The 22,813-nt window shown below is 44.7% G+C and overlaps 2 protein-coding genes across 2 annotated transcripts; one reads left to right on the top strand and one right to left on the bottom strand.

Moving 5' to 3' along the window:
- Positions 1–1,507: 1,507 nt before the first annotated feature.
- PATL2 (PAT1 homolog 2) lies at positions 1,508–22,474 on the bottom strand. The gene is made up of 15 exons (XM_032856618.1): positions 22,422–22,474; positions 10,541–10,631; positions 9,512–9,744; positions 8,535–8,615; positions 7,716–7,858; positions 7,125–7,202; positions 6,777–6,918; positions 5,361–5,481; positions 5,164–5,261; positions 4,667–4,720; positions 4,438–4,568; positions 4,136–4,295; positions 3,511–3,651; positions 2,590–2,687; positions 1,508–2,008 (listed from the first exon to the last, which is right to left on the bottom strand). Exons 1-15 carry the CDS (start codon positions 22,467–22,469, stop codon positions 1,855–1,857), a joined length of 1,773 nt encoding a protein of 590 aa, XP_032712509.1. The 5' UTR covers positions 22,470–22,474; the 3' UTR covers positions 1,508–1,854.
- Positions 19,250–19,951, top strand: LOC116867176 (F-actin-capping protein subunit beta-like). The gene has a single exon (XM_032856619.1). It carries the CDS (start codon positions 19,383–19,385, stop codon positions 19,938–19,940), a length of 558 nt encoding a protein of 185 aa, XP_032712510.1. The 5' UTR covers positions 19,250–19,382; the 3' UTR covers positions 19,941–19,951.
- Positions 22,475–22,813: the final 339 nt, after the last annotated feature.

Genomic DNA, 22,813 nt, shown 5'->3' with positions numbered 1-22,813 from the left:
GGAGCAGCTTTACTCACTCCGTGGCATTACCCTCTGCCTTCTTCCTCTAAATGCTTACCCTTTATTAGAACCCGTTTCTTGCCTCTCTCCTTTTTCTTTACCTGTTGTGCTGTTATTTCCGTTTACAGGCCCTGGGTGGTACCATGTCTTTGGTAGGGTGGACCGATTCATACTAAGAGAATCAACTAGAATGCTGAGGTCAAATAATATGTCTTGTAGAGGGTAGGGAAACAGGGTAGTTAAGGGATGGTGTGGGTAGAGTTCCGAATTAATTACTAGTCTTCTCAAGGGAGTATGATCCAAGGCCTCCAGCAGAGCTGAAGAGGAGGGGGAGCCCTGTGAGGGGGCGGAGGAGGAATTTGGGAGGTTCTAATAAACATCAGTATTTTTCTTAACGCATTCTTTTCCACGATCAGCTAGGGCCACACAGGTAACCAGTAGGCCAGACCCTCCACTTGTGCTTTGACTCACATCGTCTTGTTCTAGGACTTTGTAAAATTCTCTTTTCTCCTGCATATCTTTCTCTCCTTTTATTGGGGTGCCTTATCATGTGAACATGCTATAATGTCATGCTCAAAAGAAATCCTCCCTCAAACTACACCAACCACTACTGTTAAATTTTGCTTTCCCTTTAGAAAATTTTTACTTGACTGTTATTAACGTCCTCCACCGCCACCCCTTTTCTCACTTAGCAGCTTTGTGCTCACTAGTGCCTCTACAGGGAGTACTTTCAGCTTAAATGCAACTGCTATTGACAGGCCTTCCTGCACCATTACCCTCCAGTTACTCCCCACCCAGTTTTGTTTTCACCCAGGTATTTATCACTACTTGATGTTTGCCATCAGTACCTGTCTAACCAGAATGAAAGCTTCAGAAGAACAGGGAATTTTCACTGCTCACTGTTCACCTACCGCCTAAAACGGTGCCTAGTTCATAAAAGGGACTCCAGGGATTGATGTATACGTGACCTTGTTTGTCAACTTAAACCAAACATTTCATATCCCAAGGGAAATATTTACAGCCAACCCTATTTTTTTATTTAAAAAAAAAAGTCAGCAGAGAAGGAATTTCCAAGGTCATATTGTTAGACATAACCAGACCTTATCCCTTTTATTAAGGACATTTTGGAGGCATTCATACGTAAGAAAATGGCTTTCATTATACCTCCTAACTTATCACAAATTTCAACACATCATTCTATTATCTCTTTAATTAAACCTTATTGTGTCATGAGTTTTAGGCAGATCATTCAGGTTTTTAAGGAGAACATAAGGAAATGTTCTGGGTGAGATCCTCCAATATATCAAGGCATAAAAAAATGTCCTCAGACTCTCTGGATCCCTGTAGACCTAGCCCATACTGCTAGTGTCTGATGATTAAATTTTCCCACATATATGTATTTCAGAACAACTGGATCAGTAGACCCAAGCAAGCCTACAAAGAGAACAGATTTTTAACAGTAAACAATTCTATTTTCTAAAGTATTCGTGTGATTTGATTACTCTTTCCAGCAGTTGGTAAATTCTGAGAACAGAAGTGACCTTCATGTCACTCATACTTTTAGATTTGTCCCTCAAATATTTCTTCAATTAACAATTCAGCTTCTCATATTAATCCTTGCCCTTAGGTAGCTTAGCGTGATCAATGAGCAAAGGAACTGGGAATAAATTAAAAGGTTTGGCTGAAGAAATAGGCTTCAGGACCCTAACCCAGACAGATGGATTACTGGGTAAATGCTAACGTGTATAGAACTACTTCTAAATACAAGTTATCCTCTATATTCTTGGCTTAAAAGAAATGACAGAACCTATACAGGGCTTGAACAAGGGGCTATAACCTCATTTCTACCATCACTTACTCCATCCTAGCTTCTAGGTGCTGTACCAAGGGTTTGTCCACATGGTGACAGAATAGAGGAAGAAGGTTGCTGGGGAAGGCTAGGGGTTCTGCCAGAGATGCTGTTGGTATCTGGGCTATCTCCCAGGCAATCAGAACCACCATGTCAGTCCTGGAGGGCAGAGAAGATGAAAAAACATCAAAGTCTTCGTATTTATGCAGGAAGTAGACTCAAGGCCAAGGTTCCAAATTATTTTTCCACCACTACCACTATCAACCTCTGTGCTTGTAAACAGTTAAGAGAACACTTGCATACTTTGCATGTGTCAGGCAATGCTTAGTGCTTTACATATCCTCCTTCTTAAGAACTCTGATTATCATCATTATCCCTAAATCCGTAGTTTATAGATGAAGTAACAAGCTTAGAGACGGGAAGTAACATGTCTGAAAGTTGCAATGCTGCTGACAAAGGCAGAATTCCAACTTAGGTCTGTTTGACTCTAAAGCTTGTCCCCTTAATCATTGTTCTACTGCCTTCCATGGGAAACCAACACTCTAGGACACTAGAAAAGAAAGAAGGAAGGAAGGAAAAACAGAGGAGAAGGGAGAACAGCTATCACTCTGATATTTTTCTCTTCTCTGTCCAACTTCCTCCCAATACTTGAATATACCACTCAGGTAATAGCTCACCAGGTTCAGCCTATATATCCCAGGGATACTGAAATAGCATTTACAAGGCCTTTAAGATCTTACCAAGCTGTATGATCACTGCTGGGCTCCTCAAGGGAAGACTCTAGGGATACCAGCTGTTCCCCATGACTTAGTAGGGCATAGAGCAAAGATATTCCAAACTGCAAGAGATACAGTAGGCAAGGTCAAAAGAGTTCACAAGAGGCATTCTGCACTTCCTTGGCTCTGCTATTTCCCCCAAAAAAGGGGGGGACAGGTTCACATGTAAAAGTGCAGTTCAACACTTGTAAAACCGATTTTACAATGGCTGGCCAAAGAACTCTCAGACCTTTTGAAGGATATCACTGCTCTGAACTTTCCAAAAGATCCTTGTGGAGAGTTGATTAAATGCACACTTGTGGGTTTTACTCTCAGCAGTCAGTCTATAGATCAGGAACAGACTCAGGAATCTGATGCAGGTAGTTTATGGACCCCACTAAAGCAGCAATTCTTTAGACAAAGATTTGCATAGAGGAGTTCACAAAATAATCCATTAGAGTATTAAAAGATTATCAACTTTCACATCTAGAGTCTATGCATTTAAAATTTTCTATCTTGTATTTATTACGTACTTAGGGTAATGTGACATGTATAGGACTTCTAGACTAGCACATGGGTGACAGGGTTCAGAGCTTTTTACTAAGAGGGATACACCATCAAAAAAGTTTGGTGACCTCTGTTCTAGAGGTTCCCATCAGCACCGTCCTCAGGGAGCTTGTTAGAAAAGCAAATGGATGGGCCACACCCCAGGTCTACTAAATGAGACTCTCTGGGGGTGAGACCTAGGAACTGGTGTTTGGTGAGCTCTCCAGGTGATCCTAGTGCTCACTGACATGGAGAAGCACTACAGAGAAGAGGGAGAGGTAATACTCTGTTGCTTAGTCCTTGCCAGTAATACCACCTGGAGACCATCTGTGGAAAGAGCAAAGCCTCCCACTGTGTTACCTGGTTCTGAAGTACCAGAGTGACCGGCCTCTCTGAGGAGCCAGGTGGAAACAGCATTAGACCCTGAAGTCCTTGGAGGAGTTCATGGAAGGTCAAGTGGCTGATACATTTGCCCAGGGGTTTGAATAACATTTGTAGAGCCTGCAAAAAGGTCAGTAAGTATCTCTCTCAGTCTCCACTACAACGTTATCTCCTCCTACTTTGCCTGTATTCCCTTTTCTGGATGACCTGCTTTTGGTACTTTCCTGGTCGGGTTACTTACTACTCAGGTCCTTCCAACCACTATTAAGTGGTCCTCCAATACCCACTTATCTAGGATGTCTTCCCTAAGAAGGGTAGATATGAGGCTTAACACTTCACAGGGAGTCTTTATCTTCTCAAACCTCCACAGCCCACTCACACCTGTACAACCGCATGTCTGTGTTTTTTGGTCATTGTACTCAAGATGATCAGTCGTTCCTATAGTAGTTGGTTCTATAACCTCCTCAACCAAGGGAGGCAGGTTTGGCACCTCTCCCTGCCCAGCACTCTCTGGGGTATCTCTGGGGATGGGAGAGAGGGTGAAGAAGAAGGATCTTTAACCCATGCACAAAACCATCCTCTTATCTCCTCAATGCCACAGTACCTGATCAGCTACATCCCTCCTGACTAGGAGGGGCAAATGGTGGGTGATTGCCAGAAGAAGGCTAACAGCTCGATCCTGGGGCAGGAGAGGGAGCAGCCTTGCCACTAGAGCTTTCCCCTTCCTCACGGAGAGCACCTGCAGGAAGCCATCTGCTGCCTCCCTACATGTGAGAAAGGAAGACATTTTCAGGGCTCTGCATAGAGGGCTCTGGCTTCGTGCCAGAAAGGAGGGGCAGAAGGAAAGCCCTTGGGTTTGCTTATCTTTCCCTTGCTGGGCTGGAGATGTGAGCCTCCCACACTCACTCCAGAGTATTCTGCTCTGGGGTCTTTAAGGCTTGGAAGAGCTTCTCAATCTGGTTGTTCCTTTGTTCAGAGGAGCAGGGCTGTGGCAGCCCGTCCTTCTGGCCCTCTATCTCCAGCAACTGAAGAAACATCTGGAAATTCAAAGGTGGGAAAAGAAGAGATCAATTTGAGAAATATCCCACTCCCAAGGGTAAATGAAGAATTCATCCTTAAGGAGTTGCTATCTCACCTTTTCAATCCGGGCCAACACTTGAAGCCTCTGACTGCTTGCAGCTCCTGTCTCCTAGGAGAGAGTCCCAGGCCATCAGCCACACCTTCAGAGCAGCAGCCCAGACCTCAGGCAAGCTAGACATAGAGCTGGAAAAGCTAACACCAAGTCTGACCACACTTCTTTCTCACGCTTAAGTCAAAATCTGACCTCAAGCATGAGAGTGCCCCTGTCCTTTCTCCAAAACAGGGAAGATTAAAAAAAAAAAAAGGGGGGGGTTATGGGAGGAATGCCTGGGTGGCTCAGTCAGTTAAGTGTCTGCCGTCAGCTCAGGTCATGATCCCAGCGTCCTGGGATCAAGTACCACATCAGGCTCCTTGCTCAGCAGGGAGCCTGCTTCTGCCTTTCCTTGCTGCTTTCACCTGCTTGTGCATTCTCTCTCGCTCTCCAACAAATGAATAGATAAAATCTTTAAAAAAAAAAAAAAAAAAAAGGTTGTTGGAAGATAGCACTTTTACCTGATCTTGAGATCCATGGGGTACAGCATCAATAGCTCGGCGAGGGCTAAAACACGTTGATACAGCTACTTGGCCCAGGGAACCCTCAATTCTAACCACTGCACAAAAAGGAGTCAGGAGAAGCATATTCCCCTTCCCTTCCCACCCTCCATTACCCAGATATCCATCCCAACCCAGCAGGTCAGCCCTGGTCCTACCTGACTCATAAGCCTCTGCCTTCTGAATGTAGGGTGTTACCAACTTGAGTGATTCAAACTTGCTCCTTCGCCCAAGTAGCTCTTCATCTGTCTGCTTTTTCTCTAGTTTCTGATAATATTCCTGAGTGTCCATGGAATAGAAAAATGTATCTTCATCTTCGGAACTTAGAATTAAAGTTCTCAAGTGCAACCTCTTAATACACCCTTTCCTACTGCATTCATTCCAGACAGGATCCTGGCCCCTCCGGACCCCTTGCCAACCACTCTGAAGCATCTTGAGTACCCTGGGCCTCATGACATCTGGCTTGGGGTCTCTATACTGAGGACTTCAAGAGCTAGACACCACCACCAGATCTGATGAAAAGGCAGATAGCCACGTGGAGAGCCAGCAAGCAAACCCATATCAGCATCTGTAACCTTCCTGCATTCCTTCTTCCTCGGATATATACTGCACACTTTTCCTTCACCCTTCCCTTCTAGTTTTGTGATCCTACCTCTGCTTTCCAAAAATCACAGTTATCTGATGGCACGAAGACCATCGGCAGTTTGTAGTACAGAGATAATACTACTATCAATTGGCCAGTAGCTAATACCACTCCAGGCCAGTTTTAGGCTTCCAAAGAATGGCCCAGCAGCTCTAACGTCTTCTTAAGGAAATCTGTAAAATCCCAAGCTAAAATAAATCCACCTACCGTGAGGCAAACAAGGATTTGAATAAAGCTCTTTCATTTAGGAGCAGTGCTAAAAAAGCAAGAGGTAAAATATTTTGCTTCCAGTGATCTAGGCAGAAAGTTTTTAAAGCATGGTGGAAAGAAAGGAAGAAATTAGTCTAAATAGGAAGGAGATAAAGGTGGGAACCTTAGTAGGGGGCTTACAGAGGTTGGAAACAAAGTGGAACACAGCTCAGATAACCCAAAAACCCATAAGCAAAGCTTGCCTCGTAAGCAAAAGGAAGACAGGGAGCAGAGGGTAAGGAGTTAATATGTCTGCTGGCATTTATTCAAGTCAACAAGTCGAATCCCATGGTTCATAAAGTTCATGTGTTTTATATCTTTAAAAAAAGCAAAAAGTAGGTGAACATTTATAACGAGATATTTCTAAGACCCACAGAAGTATACAAAAGTGGAAAAGTCCATATTTCAATGCTGAATAAGGGAAATTCTTGGCAAAGGATGAAGACAAAACCTTGGTGTTTGGGGAATTGTAAATAATCCCATTTGTCTGAAGTGCAGGAGAATAGAGGGGAAGGATCTTGGGATGTCATCTTGAGATATGGCCCCTATCCTGTAGTGACTGACTCTCCCACCTGACTGGACATGGCCCTCTAAGAGCTAGAGAAATGATCCAAGAGGACCCATGGAATCCAGGCCTGTTGGATGCCAAGGTCAGAGGCTGAGAGGAGCTGCTGGGGCTCACCTGATAGTAGTAGTCATCCAGGTGGGGGTTCTCACTCTGCAGCTGAACCATCTGTACTTTAATCACCCAGTCCTTCTCCTTTCGGGTCATGAGGTTAACATAGGGGTCTGGCTGCTGAGACCAAGGCTTCTTGGCTGGGGCACTTCAAGCCAGAAAGGAAAATTCCTTTAGACCTACCCACCCTCCCACAGCTTCCCAAGGAGTGGTGAGCAGGGAGGGATGGAACAGAGTACAGGAGGTAGGCAACATGGGGAGAGTCTTGTGCAGGAACTCTGGGTGGGGGGGGGAGGGGGGATACCCAGCATGCAAACGAGCTGCCTTCAACCCTGCTGCTCTTCTAGGCTTTACCTTGGTGTTCGACTGTGTTGCTGCAGCTGCAGGATCCGTTGGTGCTGAGGGTGGAGCTGGGTCAGGTGGCTAGGCAGACTTAGAAAGAAACTTGGGCTGGGTCAAAGAAAGCACTCGACTCCCTACCCTTCCATCCAGTTAGCCTCTAGGAAGCTCAGGGGAACATCTAAGGCAACCCCACCCACCCGCGTGCCTCCCCAAAGTCAGCCACGTGAAACCATGCAACCCTGGCTCGGCAGGGCTCACATTCCCCTCCAGGATCTATTTTCCTGCAGTTGCGCTGCAGGAAATGTTGACACAGTAGAAACTCATCTGGCCTGGTCGTTGGGAGTTCTGAGTCCTAATCTCAGTTCTGCCGTGCCAGCTAACCTCAAGTAAGTTCTTTTTAGCCCCCGGGCCCTCCACTTCCTCCTCTGTGAGGGAGAAGTGACGGGACTCCACTGCACACTTCTAAGACTAGGTTTCTGTAGGTGTTTTTCTGTGGCAGCTGGTAGGTAGCCCCATCCCTCCTCAGCCACTACGTCCTGATAACTCCAGAGAAGAGCTCAGTCTGGGGGAGATGCTGGGGTGCCCAGCACCCTGAGCCAGTACCTGAAACTAGGGAGCCAGGAGGTTGGCAGGCTGCAGAAGAAAGCTGGGTCTGGTGAGAGAAGTTGAGGTCCAAAGTGCCGTGCTGGAGAGCTGGCACTGGGAAAGGTAGTCCGGAAAGGAACTGGAGAGAGGTAGTCCAGCGTCTGAGAATGGAATTTAGAGTTCTGGGAAAAGGGAAGCTCCACACAGAATGCTGCTCCTGTTCCTTTTTCTCACCTGCCTTTTCTCCCACAAGAACCTCACCCAACAGAGTTTGTCGTCTCCTAGGGAAGCTCTTTAGTCCCTGACAATGTGGGGGCATGTGCCTTTCCTGTCTGGTGAGTCAGTACCTCTCTCTTTCTCTCTCTCTCCTCCCTGTGATGGTCATTTATTCAGGCTCTTGTGCCTTCAGCCCCTGAGGCAATGCTTGTCTGCCTCTTTTTGGACTCCTCTGAAGCCTTCCTCAGAGCTGCAATGGTGGTCTCATTCTCCCTGCAGGATTTCCTGAAACTCCTCTGGCCCAGGTCGTGTTCTCAGGACACAGTTCATTTGAGGGTAGCTGCTCTTTCTAGCCCTCTGCTCCATGCTGCTCATCTGCTGAAACGTAGGGAGGTGGAAGTAGGGCTCTCATTTGTCCTTTCCATATGGACGGCCAGTTGTCCCAGGACCACCTCTGTCATTTACCAACCTACTCTACATTATGGGTGTCTCCCATCTCCCACACCTCACTTGGGCTGTTTCATCACCAGAACAAGGTCAAGGACAGACTAAGGGACACTCCACATGCTCTGTCTCCACATGCTATTACTTTGACACAGGATGGAGATTGGAGGGACTCACCTGCCACAGAAAGTGCAAGGAAGCAGGGGACATCCCCAGCACACCAGAGGCCTTGATTCCAGAGGAGCTGAGAAGGCCTCTCTGGAATGGGAGGGAAGAAATCAGGCTTGAATGAGTCCCTGAAGTGTCTTCTATAGTTATCAGTGTCTGTTGGGTATGGAGTGAAGGAAGGCCAGTCACTTCCAATATCCAAGACAGTGATGGTCTGGCCCTCCCTTGCAGTAAAAAAATCAACTGGGTCAGGACCTCTGCTTCCTCTGAGGAGAAGAAGAAGCAAGACCGGTATCTCAGGAAAAGGTTGAGGGAGACTGAGTGATTTCATTTCTTTAAGGTTATTTATCTACTTATCTATTTATTTATTTGACACAGAGAGAGATCAAACACAAGCAGAGGGTGTGGCAGGCAGAGGGAGAGGGAGAAGCAGGCTCCCTGCTGAGCAGGGAGCCTGAGTAACAGATGTGGGGCTCAATCCCAGGATCCTGGAATCAAGATCTGAGCCCAAGGCAGACACTTGACCGACTGAGTCACCCAAGCGCCCCATGATTTCATTTCTTTATAGGAATCTTTGTCGCTCTCCACTGGTTGTGGGAATCTAAGAGAATAAATACCAGGAATGAACTGCTGAGACACAGGGGCCCAGGGCCAAGGATGACTCATCTTCAGTACCAGGAGTTCAACCAGCACCTGTGGGCTGTGCACGACCCTGATATGACCTGGTTTTTAAGGTGAAGACAGCATCAGAAACTAAGTGAGAGGTAGGAAGAAGCAGAGAGGAAGGAGAGAGTCTCTACTCAGGTTTAAGCCTGAAATAGGAAGTGTTAACCCAGAACCTATCTAGGCAGGTGGGGAGGCCATTTTGTCATGGCCAAATGGTTAAGGCAAGGGCTAGAAAGCAGTAGAGAAGGATATTTAGCAACTGTCTGTGAGCTGCAGAGAGTTCCGGCCGACTGTCTCCCCACTCCCTCCTGCCCTGGTACCTGGGTGTTGTGGATAGCACTGAGGACAGCTGGATCCCGGAGGTCATGCTCCTCCTCCTCCTCCGCCTCTTCCTCCTCCTCCTCCTCCAGCTCTGGGGCTAGATCTGGATCCAGATTCTCCTCTTCCTCCTCCTCTTGCTCTTCCTCCTCATCCAAATGGGAGGCAGACACCAGCTCCTCCTCAGGAGCTGAGGAACTATAGGACTTGCTTGGGTCTTGGTTTAAGTAGGGGCCTGACGAGGGAGTAGTTAGGGATGCAGGTGTGAGGAATCTCGTCTAGAGAGGCTCTTCTCAGGAACACTTCTGTTCATAAGTCATCTCCAGCACCACCTTCAAACAGTTCCCCACCTTGTTACCCCTGACCCCCACCCCCCCGACTGGAGCAAATGGAACCTGGCAGGTGCCAAACACCTTTGCCTTCCACATCTCTTCAATTACCTCATTAGTTAGCACCCCACGTTGCTCTACCTGCTCTCCCCCACCTAACAGCTCCTCTCAGTGCCTCCTTAGCCAATCAAGTGCCAGATACGGGCACTCACTGCAATTAAAGCCTACTGTGCTCCAGATACTTCACACAGTGCTCTGTTCTGAGCAGTCCTGCAAGGCTTGTAGTGATCATTTCCCCATGAAGGGGGTAAAATAGCGCCTAGAAAAGTGACCTCAGGGGGCCTGGGTGGCTCAGTGGGTTGAGCCTCTGCGTTTGGCTCAGGTCGTGATCTCAGAGTCCTGGGATTGAGCCCTGCATCAGGCTCTCTGCTCAGCAGGGAACCTGCTTCCCCCTCTCTCTGCCTGCATCTCTGCCTACTTGTGATCTCTGTGTGTCAAATAAATAAATAAAATCTTTTAAAAAGAAAAAAAAAAGAAAAGTGACCTCAGTCACTTATGTGATGTAGTCAGCAAGTCGAAGAGTTTGGAAGTCACTCCTAATAATTCTGGATACCCAGGCCCACATCTGTCCACTGAACCATACCAGCAAGTCTCTGCACCCCAAGGCTTTTCATCCAGATTCCACACCCTAATGAGCAGTACCTTCAAGGCATTTCATCTTTGCAGGCTGGCAGACTTCCACCATGTCTCCTTCCTCTGGTAAGAAAACACTGTTCGCCTCTGGAAGGTAAACCTGAGACAGGGGAAAAAACCCAGAGACAGCCTCCTCCTCAGTAAGGATGGCATGGTACCCTAAAACAGCCATGCTCTCCCCCTACCAAAGTTGCCAGAGGAGTATTAGCCCGGGGTCTCAAGGAATAGGACCTTGGGCTCTTAGACTGCCCTAAGCCCCGGCCTCTGCCCTCACCCCCCAGCTGCAGGGAGCTGTCCTGCCAAGGGACAGAAATAAGGAACAGAGCTGGCAGCTGGAGAAGCACTTCCACACAGATACACATGGCCCCCTCAACAAGAGCTGCCTTGTTGCCAACACCCACCGCCTGACTGCTGCTGTCCTTTCTGCTTAGTTTAGCCATGGCAGCCTAGGCCAGGGCTGATTTGCTGCCCTGGCTTTAAGAGTCCCAGCCCATCCCCTGCTGCCCCCTTAAAGGGCCAGCATCCCCCAACCACTGCGTCTTGATAGAAACATGAGAATATAATCTAATGATAAAGACAACTCTTAAAAGGGTAAGGGAAATAAACTGCACTTTTTAACCCCCCAAGTTTGTGGGTACAGTTTATGGGGATTGATATTTGGGAGCAGTTTTTTTTTTTTTTTTTTTAAAGACCCCTGTTTCCCACACCTTTCCTAGGAGATTTATGAAGTTATGTTCCTTTCCATCCCTAGGATTTTCTCCACCACAATTGGATAGAAAAGCCCTAGGCAATCCTGAGATTTGCTGGCAACCAAGATCTCAGCAGGTAGGCAGAGCACCTGGGGGTGCTCGCCCTTCATGGGGTACCAGGACTTAGGTCTGTCACCCAGCTCTAACTGAGGACGCACCCCTGTGAATTTAGAAGACAGATCTTCAAGGCTAAAACACTTTTGCTTGAGGTACACAGACAATTTTATACCTTCTTGGCTATTCTAATGGAAAACTGGTTCAAAAGCTCAGGAGCGAAAAGAAAACAAGACAACAACAAAGGCGAGAACATGGGTACAGCTGGTAGGCAAAACCCTATAACCCTCCTGAGCCTCAGCTAACCCCTGAGTGATACTGGGTTCTGCGCCCACATCCTGTGTATAAATGAACCCCACATGACTTTGTAGAATTTCAGAATAAAAATTAAAATGAAGCTAATTTCTCTACATCAAAAATGCTAGTTAGGGCCCTATTGTCATGGTTATAGGATTGTGGTTCTTGGTACCTTTAAAAGAAAAATTTTGTTCAAAAGATTTGCTGTACATCAGAATGAGATGAGTGTGGGGGGGAATTAAGTAGCTTAAATTTAAGGTACTGAAAAACTTTTCAAATATCTGAGTTGGGTTCAGATTTTTTTTGGTAATGTCATTCAGCTGTTAAGAATTTCCTAATAGCTCACCAAGAACCAAAGGTGAATTTCAGTGTTTCAGAAGGGATTTATGAGGCTGTTGTAGAGACCAGGTCTTAGGAAGAGCCACTTGGGGCATTCACAGCCTAACTATATCAGGCTGTGTTCATTCTTAGAAACAAAATCCCTTTCTTGCTTTTGTTTCTCATTGTTTTTTTTTTTTTTTAGATTTTTTTTTTTTTTTAGACAGAGATCACAAGCTGGCAGAGAGGCAGGGGGGGGAGGGGGGGGGACACTGGCTCCCTGCTGAGCAGAGAGCCCGATGTGGGGCTCAATCCTAGGACCCTGAGATCATGACCTAAGCCGAAGGCAGGGGCCTTTAACCCACTGAGCCACCCAGGTGTCCCCTGTTTCTCATTTTAACTGCCCTTTATCTCTTACATACCAATGAACCAAATTTCTCCACTTCCTCTACTCACATCGTTCTTTCAACCATTGCTTTCTGGCTTTTGACTCCATCACAGTGAAGGCACCAGGGAACAGATGAATGATTCCATGCGCTCCTCAACCCTTTCTACTGACAGTTGACAATTTTTCAGCTGCATGTTAGTACTCTGCAAACATACAAGGCCACTCTTCTACACTCACTTTTACCCAGACGCCATCCCTAAAACTTCTTGAATTAAAACAAATCTGGAACTACCATTACCCATCACCCCTCAGAAACTATTCACAGTTACCAACGATTTCTTAACTGTAAGTGCAAAAGACGTTTCAGTCCTTAACTTAGTTCAAGTCTCTACAGCAGTTAACACTGTTGCCCATGCCCTCCTCACATCTCTGTTCTCCTGCAGCTTCCCATCACTTTACTCTCCTAGCTCTTCTTGTACTTCTTGGGTCATCTTTCTTTGGCCTAGTTCCTACTCTCCTCATCGTCATCCAAATATCCTCTTCTTCGTGCCTCTTCTCTTTCCCCTCTATGTTGAATATTCTTAATTTGACAGTCCTCTGAAATTCTCTATGCTTGTGTGATCGTTAAGGGACATTTTTCTGGAGAGACAGTCCAGAGGTTTCGTCACATTCTCAAAGGGATCAAGAATCCCTCCCAAAATTAAGCCCTCTGCACCTTGGTATCCCTGGACAATCTCACCCTCTCACATCTTCCTACTTAGCCCATGCAGATGATTTCCAAGTTTCTTCATCAGATCTGACACTTTCCAATGAAGCACCTCAGTGGTTTTTATCTCCTGTCCATTACAGAAGGCATAAGATCCTTAAAATCTGCCTCTCCAGCCTCCAGTCCTCAAGATCCCTGCCTTCTAGTTCTAGGTCAGAACAAGTGAGCTACATTTGGCTCTGTGGGGAGAGAAGAATTCTGATGCAGCCCTCTTTCATAATCAGTGTGCACTAGGATGACTCTCTCTGGCCTGGGGGCCTCTCTCCTTTGCTCTGGGAGTTGTATTCAACTGTTGATCAAGGCAGCTTCCTGTCCCAGTTCTTTCTTTTCAGTGATATTAAATGTGTATCTTAGCAAATAATATGCTCTTCACTGGATCTCACAAGCAAAACAAATTTGCAGAGGAAGTTATTTTAATTGGAGGGGGATTTCAGATGCTTTATTAAATTCTTATTCTAACTTTCTAAATATCCAAATGGGGCAGCGGGAGGACTTAACTCAGGCTTCACTTCCTCCAGGAAGCATTCTCAAATATCATCTTCCCTTCTAGGCTAGATGAGGTGCCCATCTTAGGGGTACTAATTGGTCCTTACACTATTTTCTCATTGTACCTGCCACTGACTCATAATTCTATTTCTGCATTTGTCACCCTCATTTGAGAACGGATAGATGTCTTCTTCATCTTTGTGCTTCCCGCACTTAACACAGTATCTGCAAGAGTAGGTTCTCAGTAAATATTAACTGAGCTGAACTGAAATGAAAAAAAAAAAACAGTCCTTCCCCTTAAAGACTCCCTGGGATAGAGTTTCTAGCGTGTCACCTGGGTGTGTCCTACTCCAGCCCACTCTTCACATTGTTCCCAAGAAATGTCATTCTAGAAAACAAACCCCAAAACACCTACGACAGAAATCATAAAAGACAAAAAAAAAAATCATAAAAGACAAAGATTTCACTAAAAAAGTAAAAACTTCTATATTGAAGACACATTTATGCCAGTATAAATTCTTATAGAGCAGGGCTTTAAATATTTAAAAAAAATTAAACCTCAAAAAAACTCAAAGAAAGTGTGAATTTTTAAAAAAATGTAAAGTAGAGAAGGTCCTTCTAACCATGATCCCAAATTCATGAGCTATGATAAGTGACTGATAAATTTGCCTACATGAAAAGGTAAGGCTCCCAAATAACAAACTAAACAAAAGAAAACAAAAAACCATAAAAGGAAACAAAATAACTTTACTTTGATCTGGCAATCTGAAATTTACCTTTTGAATCTACTTAAAAGAACTTTTAGATGAAGATTCTTTTTATTGTTTCTGAAGATTTTTGAGGGCTCAGGAAAAGAGATACTTATGTTAAGTCCAGATCCTTTTAGCAATACTTCTTTCATGCCTCCTGATAACCAATACTACCCAAACAGCAACTATGTCAAAATTAACATAACACTGTTGATGGATAATATAAAAGTAAGATTCCTAATTTCTCTCACATTTCTTTTAAAATTCTATACTTTGGCTAAGTGCTGAATGTCTGTTAACACAGAAATCTACATCCTCATTGAGACTGAAAAACGGTTTGGTTTTTTTTTTAAGATTTTATTTATTTATTTGAGAGAAAGATAGAGTGAGCAAGAGAGAGGGGGAGAGAGAGAAAGCACAAACCAGGGGTTGGGGGGAGAGGCAGAAAGAGAAGCAGACTCCCCACCCAGCAGGGAACTTGTTATGGGGCTTGATCCTAGGACCCCAAGATCATGACCTGAGCCAAAGGCAGATAGCTTAACAACTGAGCAACCAAGGTGTCCCCAAGACTGAGAAATTTTGACTATATTATTCACTTCTTCAAAAAAAATTGTCCTAATTTAAGTAAGAAAAGTACAACTTTGTCTTAGCCCATTTGAGCTGCTATAACAAAATATCGGAGACGGGATTGCTTATAAACAACAGATTTTTTTTTTTTCCCCACAGTTCTAGAGGCTGAAAGTCCAAGATCAAGTGCTGGCAGATTCAGTGTTTGGTGAGAACCCGCTTTCTCATTCACGGATGGTGCCTTCTCACTGGGTCCTCACATGGTAAAAGGGAGGATTGAGGGAGCTGCTCAGGTTTCTTTTATAAATTCAGGAATCCACCCTCATGACCCCATCACCTCCCAAAGTTCCCTCCTCCTAATACCATCACCTTGGGGTAGGATTTCAACATATGAATGGGAAGGGGGGTGGGACACAAGTATTCAGTCTATAGCCATGACCTTTGGAGAATATAGGCTAGGTATATAAAACTACTATGTTTTTATCTGTATTTTACATTGCAATATAATATTTGGTTATACAAATCTCAAAAATGTTACTGTTTCTCAAAACTATGCTTCTTTTTACATTATAGGAGAGGTGCATGTGCAGACAGAAGTTGAGACTTTGTTTTCCAAATCTATATTCAATCCAGAATCAGGTAAGTCAGCTTTCTGGGATAAATCTGTAATTGCTACATTTACATGGAAACTCCTGGTTAAGAGAAAAAAATTTTGTTTTCTTGAGAGAGAAAGAGAGAAAGTGGGGGTAGGAGGGGAGGGGCGGGGGATGATGATGCAGAGGGAGAGAGAACCCTAAACAGGCTCCATGCCCTGTGCAGAGCCCGACATGGGGCTCTATCTCACCACCCTGAGACCATGACTTGAGTCAAAATCAAGAGTCAGACACCTAACCAACTGAGCCACCCAGGTGTCCCAAGAGAAACTTTTTAGAATAGATTGTTTGGTGTTGCAATTAGGCTCACTGTTTATTTATTTAAATCACCTGTGACATTTGAATTTTTTTTCAAACTTCAGAAAATGCAGTTGTTAATAGGGCTTCATTGTATTATATATAAAGTCTGCAAAAATATTTCTCTTACACAGTTAAGTACAACTGAATAAATATGATTAGATAAAAGTAAAGACTTGCCTTTCACATTTAAATTATATTTGTTTCACACATAATACTTCCTGTAAACAAGTTGGAAGAGACTATTACTGGTCTTGACTGTGACAACTTACTGGATTTTTCAGCCTCTTTTTTAAAAGTTAAGTAGTTTGAGTTTCAGGTTCTACTTTTCTACTTACCTTCAAACAGATGGTTTAGCATAAAACTTGAATGGGTGACACCATTGACCACCAAATTGTTTGTGGACCAGAAATCAACTCTATCAAAGTTGCTTCCTTGTATATTTCTTTCTATCATGAGCTTCAAATACTCTAAGCAGAATTTGGATATGACTACTTAACCCTAATTTGATGATGATGATGATTGTAAAGACCTATTTAGCCAGAGCGCTTCCATCTGGTTAAACAATAACCTTGTTGTTTAAACCTTAAACTGTCCCTGCCCCCCTTCTCCCAGGGGTCTTACTTAAAAACAAGTCCTGGAAACCAGTCCCAGGTAACAAAGCCCAAATACAGGGTGGGTCAGGCCAGGTGGAGACATCCAATGGGGGGGGGCATACTGTCTCCCTAGCTACCAAGGAGTATGGGCCCCACCTTTTGGGTGCCAATTCTGACCAAGGTGATAGGCTAGTTCAAATGTCTACTATAGGGTAAATTGTAATTCAATTGGTCACTTATGTGTGACCTAGCATGACTGTGTAGCTTTCTGTGTGTTATAATCTTCATTGGCTACCTGTGCATGACCAGGCCCAACCACATGGCTTTTGCCCTTAAAAGCTAGTCTGTGAAGCAGAGAGAGGTTGCCTTCTCTGTAAGAGGCGCAGCCCCAAACGTTCGGTTTGATTCTTGATGCTTGTCGCAAAATAAACTTTGCTTGGCCTTCGCTTTGTCTCAGTCTCGCTCCTTTAATCACGGACCCGTTATTGGGGGAACTTTCAATGATAATGGTTCCATGATCTTCCAGGTTCTAGACCTTCTGGTTTCAGATCCAACACATCTGTGTCTGTAATACATTCCCTCTTGTTCTTGCCCCTGTCCTCCCATGATATCCAGGGATAATTCTGAGAAAGTCACTTTTCAGAAATGGTATTGAATATACAGTCACCAACATTAGTTTCCATTGTATGTACTTCACCTGATTTTTCTATTCAAAAACTAAGGTTTTATTTCTGGGAAAGGCAAGATGAAAATCAATATCCTGGGGCACCTGGGTGGTTCAGTGGGTTAAAGCCTCTGCCTTCAGCTCAGGTCATGATCCCAGGGTCCTGGGATCAAGCCCCAAATCTGGTTCCCTGCTTGGCAGGGAGCCTGCTTCCCCTCTCTCTCTGCCCCCTCTCTGCCTACTTGTGATCTCTGCCAAATAAATAAATAAAACCTTTAAAAAAAAATCAATATCCTATTCTATTTGGTCTGAAACTTGGTAGTTGATCAAGGCCATCAGGGACGTGGCCTGATGGAAATCACTGTCCTGGAGGGCTGAGGCTGCCACAGGAGCTGCCTGGCTCTTGTCACCCCTGCTGTGGGCCTGGTAGAGGTAGACTCATTCAAGATGGCTGAGAACCTCCAGGCCAAAATGGCCATTGTCCTCAGAGCTGGGAGCATAGTCAGGGAAAGGAAGGGATCCAGGCCAGACTGCCATCATTTCCCCAACCCTCCCCTGCCTTTTCCCTCTCAGGGCTCTCTTCCTTCTAACATTCTTTTTTGAAAAACAAAAACAAGTCAAGAAGATGATAAAATCAACTTCTGTGTATCTTTCACCTACCAGTTGGTAACATTTGCCTGACAAATATTCTTTAAGCACATTCCTCTGCTCCATTAGTCAGTGTTTGTTCCCAGTGACTAGGGATTTTTTTTTTTTAAGATTTTATTTATTTGGGACGCCTGGGTGGCTCAGTTGGTTGGACGACTGCTTTCGGCTCAGGTCATGATCCCGGAGTCCCGGGATCGAGTCCCGTATCGGGCTCCCAGCTCCATGGGGAGTCTGCTTCTCCCTCTGACCTTCTCCTTGCTCATGCTCTCTCTCACTGCCTCTCTCTCAAATAAATAAATAAAATCTTAAAAAAAAAATTTTATTTATTTATTTGAGAGAGAGAGAGAACACAAGCAGGGGGAGTGGGAGAGGGAGAAGCAGGCGCCCCAAACGGGGCTCGATCCCAGGACCCGGGGATCATGACTCGAGCCAAAGGCAGACGCCCACTGACTGAGCCACCCAGGCACCTCGCCCAGTGATAGGGATTTTGGCTGACAGAATCATTAATAGGAGACTCACTGAACAGGAAACATATAACAAGCAAACATGTGAAGAAGTTTCAACCTAACTGCCTTTTAAAAAAATATGAAGTCAAGGGGCCTTGGGTGGCTCTGTTGGTTGAGGAGATGACTCCTGATTTCACCTCAGATCCTTATCTCATGGGTCATAAAATGGAGCCCCGCCTTGGGCTCTGCCTTCAGTGGGAAGTCACCTTGATGATTTTCTCCCTCTGCCGCTCCCAAAGCCCGCACGTGCGTGCGCACCCGCGCTCTTTCTCGCGCGCGCGTGCATGCGTGCTCACTAAAATAAATAAATCTTTAAAAAATATATGAAGTCAAACAAGGAGATGCAATTTTTCAATGATAATGACTACCTTAGAGAAGGGTGTGGAAAGATGAGCACTCTTTCTATTGGGCAGTGGAGTGTAACCTGGTACAAAGTCTATGGAGGTCAGTCTCAGTATGGAGGTTGTGGTACAATAGGAAAAAACTGGAAATGTCCCCAATACAGGATTGGGTAAAAAAGTATGGTATATTCATAAAAGGAAATACAGTTGACTCTTGAATAACATGGTTTGAACCATGTGGATTTTTTCCCCATAAATACAGGTTTTTTTTTTTTTAAGATTTTATTTATTTATTTGACAGAGAGAGATCACAAGTAGACAGAGAGGCAGGCAGAGAGAGAGAGAGAGAGAGAGAGAGAGAGAAGCAGGGTCCCTGTTGAGCAGAGAGCCCAATGTGGGACTCGATCCCAGGACCCTGAGATCATGACCTGAGCCGAAGGCAGCGGCTTAACCCACTGAGCCACCCAGGCACCCCCCATAATACAGTTTAATACTATAAATGTGTTTTCCTTATGATGTTCTTAATATTTTCTTTTCTCTTCGCTTTATTGTAAGAATACATTTATAATATATACACAAAATATGTGTTAATTGAATGTTTATATTATTGGTAAGGTTTCCAGTCATTAGTGGTTCTGTTGACTAGCCCCTGAAAATCGCCAGAGACAAGGTGGTGGGAAAGGATTACCTTTTGTGTGACTACAACAGAGATGGGGACTCCTACAGGTCACCGTGGAGTAACAGGTACGACCCTCCTTTGGGAGATGGGGCCATGCCTTCCGCTGGGCTGAGGAAGCTGGAGGTGGAAGCCAACAACGCCTTCGACCAGTACCGAGACCTGTACTTTGAAGGCGGTGTCTCATCTGTCTACCTCTGGGATCTGGATCACGGCTTTGCTGGAGTGATTCTCATAAAGAAGGCTGGAGACGGATCCAAGAAGATCAAGGGCTGCTGGGATTCCATCCACGTGGTAGAAGTGCAGGAGAAATCCAGTGGTCGCACCGCCCATTACAAGCTGACCTCCACGGTGATGCTCTGGCTGCAGACCAACAAATCCAGCTCCGGCACCATGAACCTCGGAGGCAGCCTGACCAGACAGATGGAGAAAGATGAGACCGTGAGCGACTGCTCCCCGCACATAGCCAATATCGGACGCCTGGTAAAGGATATGGAAAATAAAATCAGAAGTACGCTGAATGAGATTTACTTTGGAAAAACAAAGGACATCGTCAATGGGCTGAGGTCTGTGCAGACTTTCGCAGACAAATCAAAGCAAGAAGCTCTTAAGAACGACCTGGTGGAGGCCTTGAAGAGAAAGCAGCAGTGTTAGAGCTCGGCTCCGTGCTAGTTTCCTTTCTTAGAGAACTCGTCTTCTGCTCCCTTCCTCGCCCTGCGCCTCCCCACCAGGTCATGTAACACCGGCTTCACCGACAGCACGGCGCCGTCTTCCCCTGAGAATAAAGCCCAGTCAACACCCTCCGTCTCTGAGGCCTCCTTCCCACCACGTTTTGCTGTCAGAACTCTCCGTGTTTCCGCAGAGACCGTGTGTTTTCGTTTGCCCCAGCCCCCCCCACCTGCCCCCCACCCATTTATAGGCATAAAATACTGTCCACCTCTCCTTCCTTCCCACCTTTTTGTTACATTGGTGTAAAAAATGTAAAACAAAAAAATTTTATGAACTAACTGTGGTGTGTGAAAGAGAGAAGAAAAACTGGAAATCTGGGAAAAAAATGCTGTTATGCAGATTTTCAACTGTGGGGGAGGTCCTATAACCCCCATGCTGTGCAAGGGACAACTGTATTATGAAAGCAGGAGAAAACTACACAGATCTCTGTTATTATAGAAATGGATATATTGTCCATGATATATAGTTAAATAAAACCTATTTGCAAAAATGTCTATGCAGAATAATTACATCTTTGTATGTAGAACCATATTCATATCTGTATACAAATAGACTAAGTCTAGGGACAAACATCAGTTCATTAACAGTATCTTTGGGTGGTGGCTTAACAGACAATTTAAGTTATTTTTATTCTTACCTCTGTAGTCTGAATTTTTCATAATGAATATGAATTTTATAATTAGAAAATAACATGAAGCTATGTGGAAAAGCTTTTTAAAATATCAAACAAAAAATGCCTCAAAGACAAGTGAGTTAAAAACAAAAACAAAAAAAACCCAGCTTCGCTGTGCGTATATCATGATCTAAGGGATAAAGTCCACATTCTTTCCGTGGCACCAAAGTCCTCTGCATGCTCTTTAACCCCTCCAGGTGGAGTTAATTGCTTTCCTGGAATCATAATTTTAGTTGCACATCTATAAGTCAGAGTCTCTGAGCTCTTTGAAGAAAGATGATCCCCCAATGCCAGGTCAGTGCCCAGCACCTAGCAAGGTGCTCAGTAAAGGTTTGTTAAAGGATTGATTGTGGTGCACACTGAGATCTGAGGGATAGATCGGGACCAGGCTAAGCAGAAAGAAACTAAAGCTTTGGGAGACCTTTATCCTGGGGACTAGAAGGCTCTTCCTGTTCCTCTCCTTCTGTGTTTAACACTGGCGACAGCAGAGAGGGCAGAAGTGGTTTGGCCCACTTGGCGTGTCGTGTCTGTGAAATTGTCCAGAAGGGGTAGTTGGGACTAAGCCAGGTTGGTGAGGGCAGCTATGGGAGGTGCAAGACCAAAGCTCCTGATCAGCTCAGGTTTCAGCCCAACTCCCACCCCTTCAGTTATGGAATGGACAATAGCTCTTCCTCAAACTTGAGTGTACCAAAAATACACTATATGGCCAGAATCTGGTTAACCAATGGGTAAACTTGACTTTGAAAGGCAAATATTTCTACTGAACTGGCTCCTGGCAACCAAGGCCCAAATGTCTGTGATTCTGAAAAAGGGGCATGAATTATTTTTTTTTTTACTGCTGTAACACTATGAATTGCACAAATTACCACAAACTTGGTGGCTTAAAACAACACAAATTATCATCTTACAGTTGTGTAAGTCACAAGTTTAAAGTAAGTTTTAGGGGGTTAACATTAAGGCAGAGCTGCTTTCCTTTCTAGAGGCTCTAGAGGAGAATCTGTTTCCTGATAATATCAAGGGGAGTTACAAAGTCCCTTACAACATTCACAGTGATTACGACATGAACAACTGGGTGGGTGGGGCATTATTCTGCCTACCACAAGGTGTGACATGGAGAAACGTCTAAAATTATTAATGATAAGAAACCAGGGTGCTTGGGTGGCTCAGTTGGTTGAACGACTGCCTTTGGCTCAGGTCAGAACCATGGAGTCCCGGGATCAAGTACCACATCAGGCTCCCTGCTCAGCGGGGAGTCTGCTGCTCCCCCGACCTCTCTCCTCTCATGCTCTCTCTCTCTTTCAAATAAATAAATAAAACCTTAAAAAAATAATAAGAAACCAGTTCTGTATATAATAACATAGAAAATAGCTATATTATTGAACTAAAATAATCAAGTTCAGTTCATATGTATAGAATGATCCAAATTTTGTGGAACCCTCCCTTCCCCTCACTAAACTCTGAGTATAAGCTCACTGAACCACCTTCCACCTGTCATGGCCTCTTGGGGTAGATGGTGGAGCCCATCTCACCCACCCACATCCTCAGGGCATCGAGTGGCCAGAGGGGTCAATTCCGTCTCTGGTTTTGCTGTCATTGGTCATAGGATAAAAAGATTTTTGGCTGTTTTTAGTAATGATAAATTGCCTTTTAGCAAACTCATTTGTGACACATTGATCTACAGTCATAATGATGATAATAAATAATAAAATAAGGAAAAAATATCACAAACTCACCAAACTTCTGTTGTCTGACTTCCTCCTTTGTATCTTGACTGTGGCCATTGTGTGTATGGTGGCTCTTGTGTATACATCTCTTGCATTTTGGTGTTTTCTTTTTGTTTTAAATTACTGATTTTTAAAAATAAACAATTCTTCCTGGTTTCTTTATAGTCTTCTTTTGGAAGAAGAGTTTTTAGCAAGTCCCTGCCTTCTGAGCAAAGAACAAAGTGGCATCTGACTACTGGACACCTAACAGTGGTGGGGGGGAAGGAGAAGAGTTTAGAAAGGTCCAAGACATCAGAGAGGAGAGAGCATAGAATCAGATGCAGATCCAGCATAGCAGGGGACAACAGGGAAGACCACATATACCAACTGGCCAGTATCAGCTAAGTGAGCTGGAAAGTGGG

The sequence above is a fragment of the Lontra canadensis genome, unplaced genomic scaffold (genome assembly GCF_010015895.1).
Source record: "Lontra canadensis isolate GAN:19392208 unplaced genomic scaffold, GSC_riverotter_1.0 scaffold12, whole genome shotgun sequence".
Taxonomy (NCBI): Eukaryota; Metazoa; Chordata; class Mammalia; order Carnivora; family Mustelidae; genus Lontra; species Lontra canadensis.
This window is presented reverse-complemented; position numbering and strand designations above follow the sequence as displayed.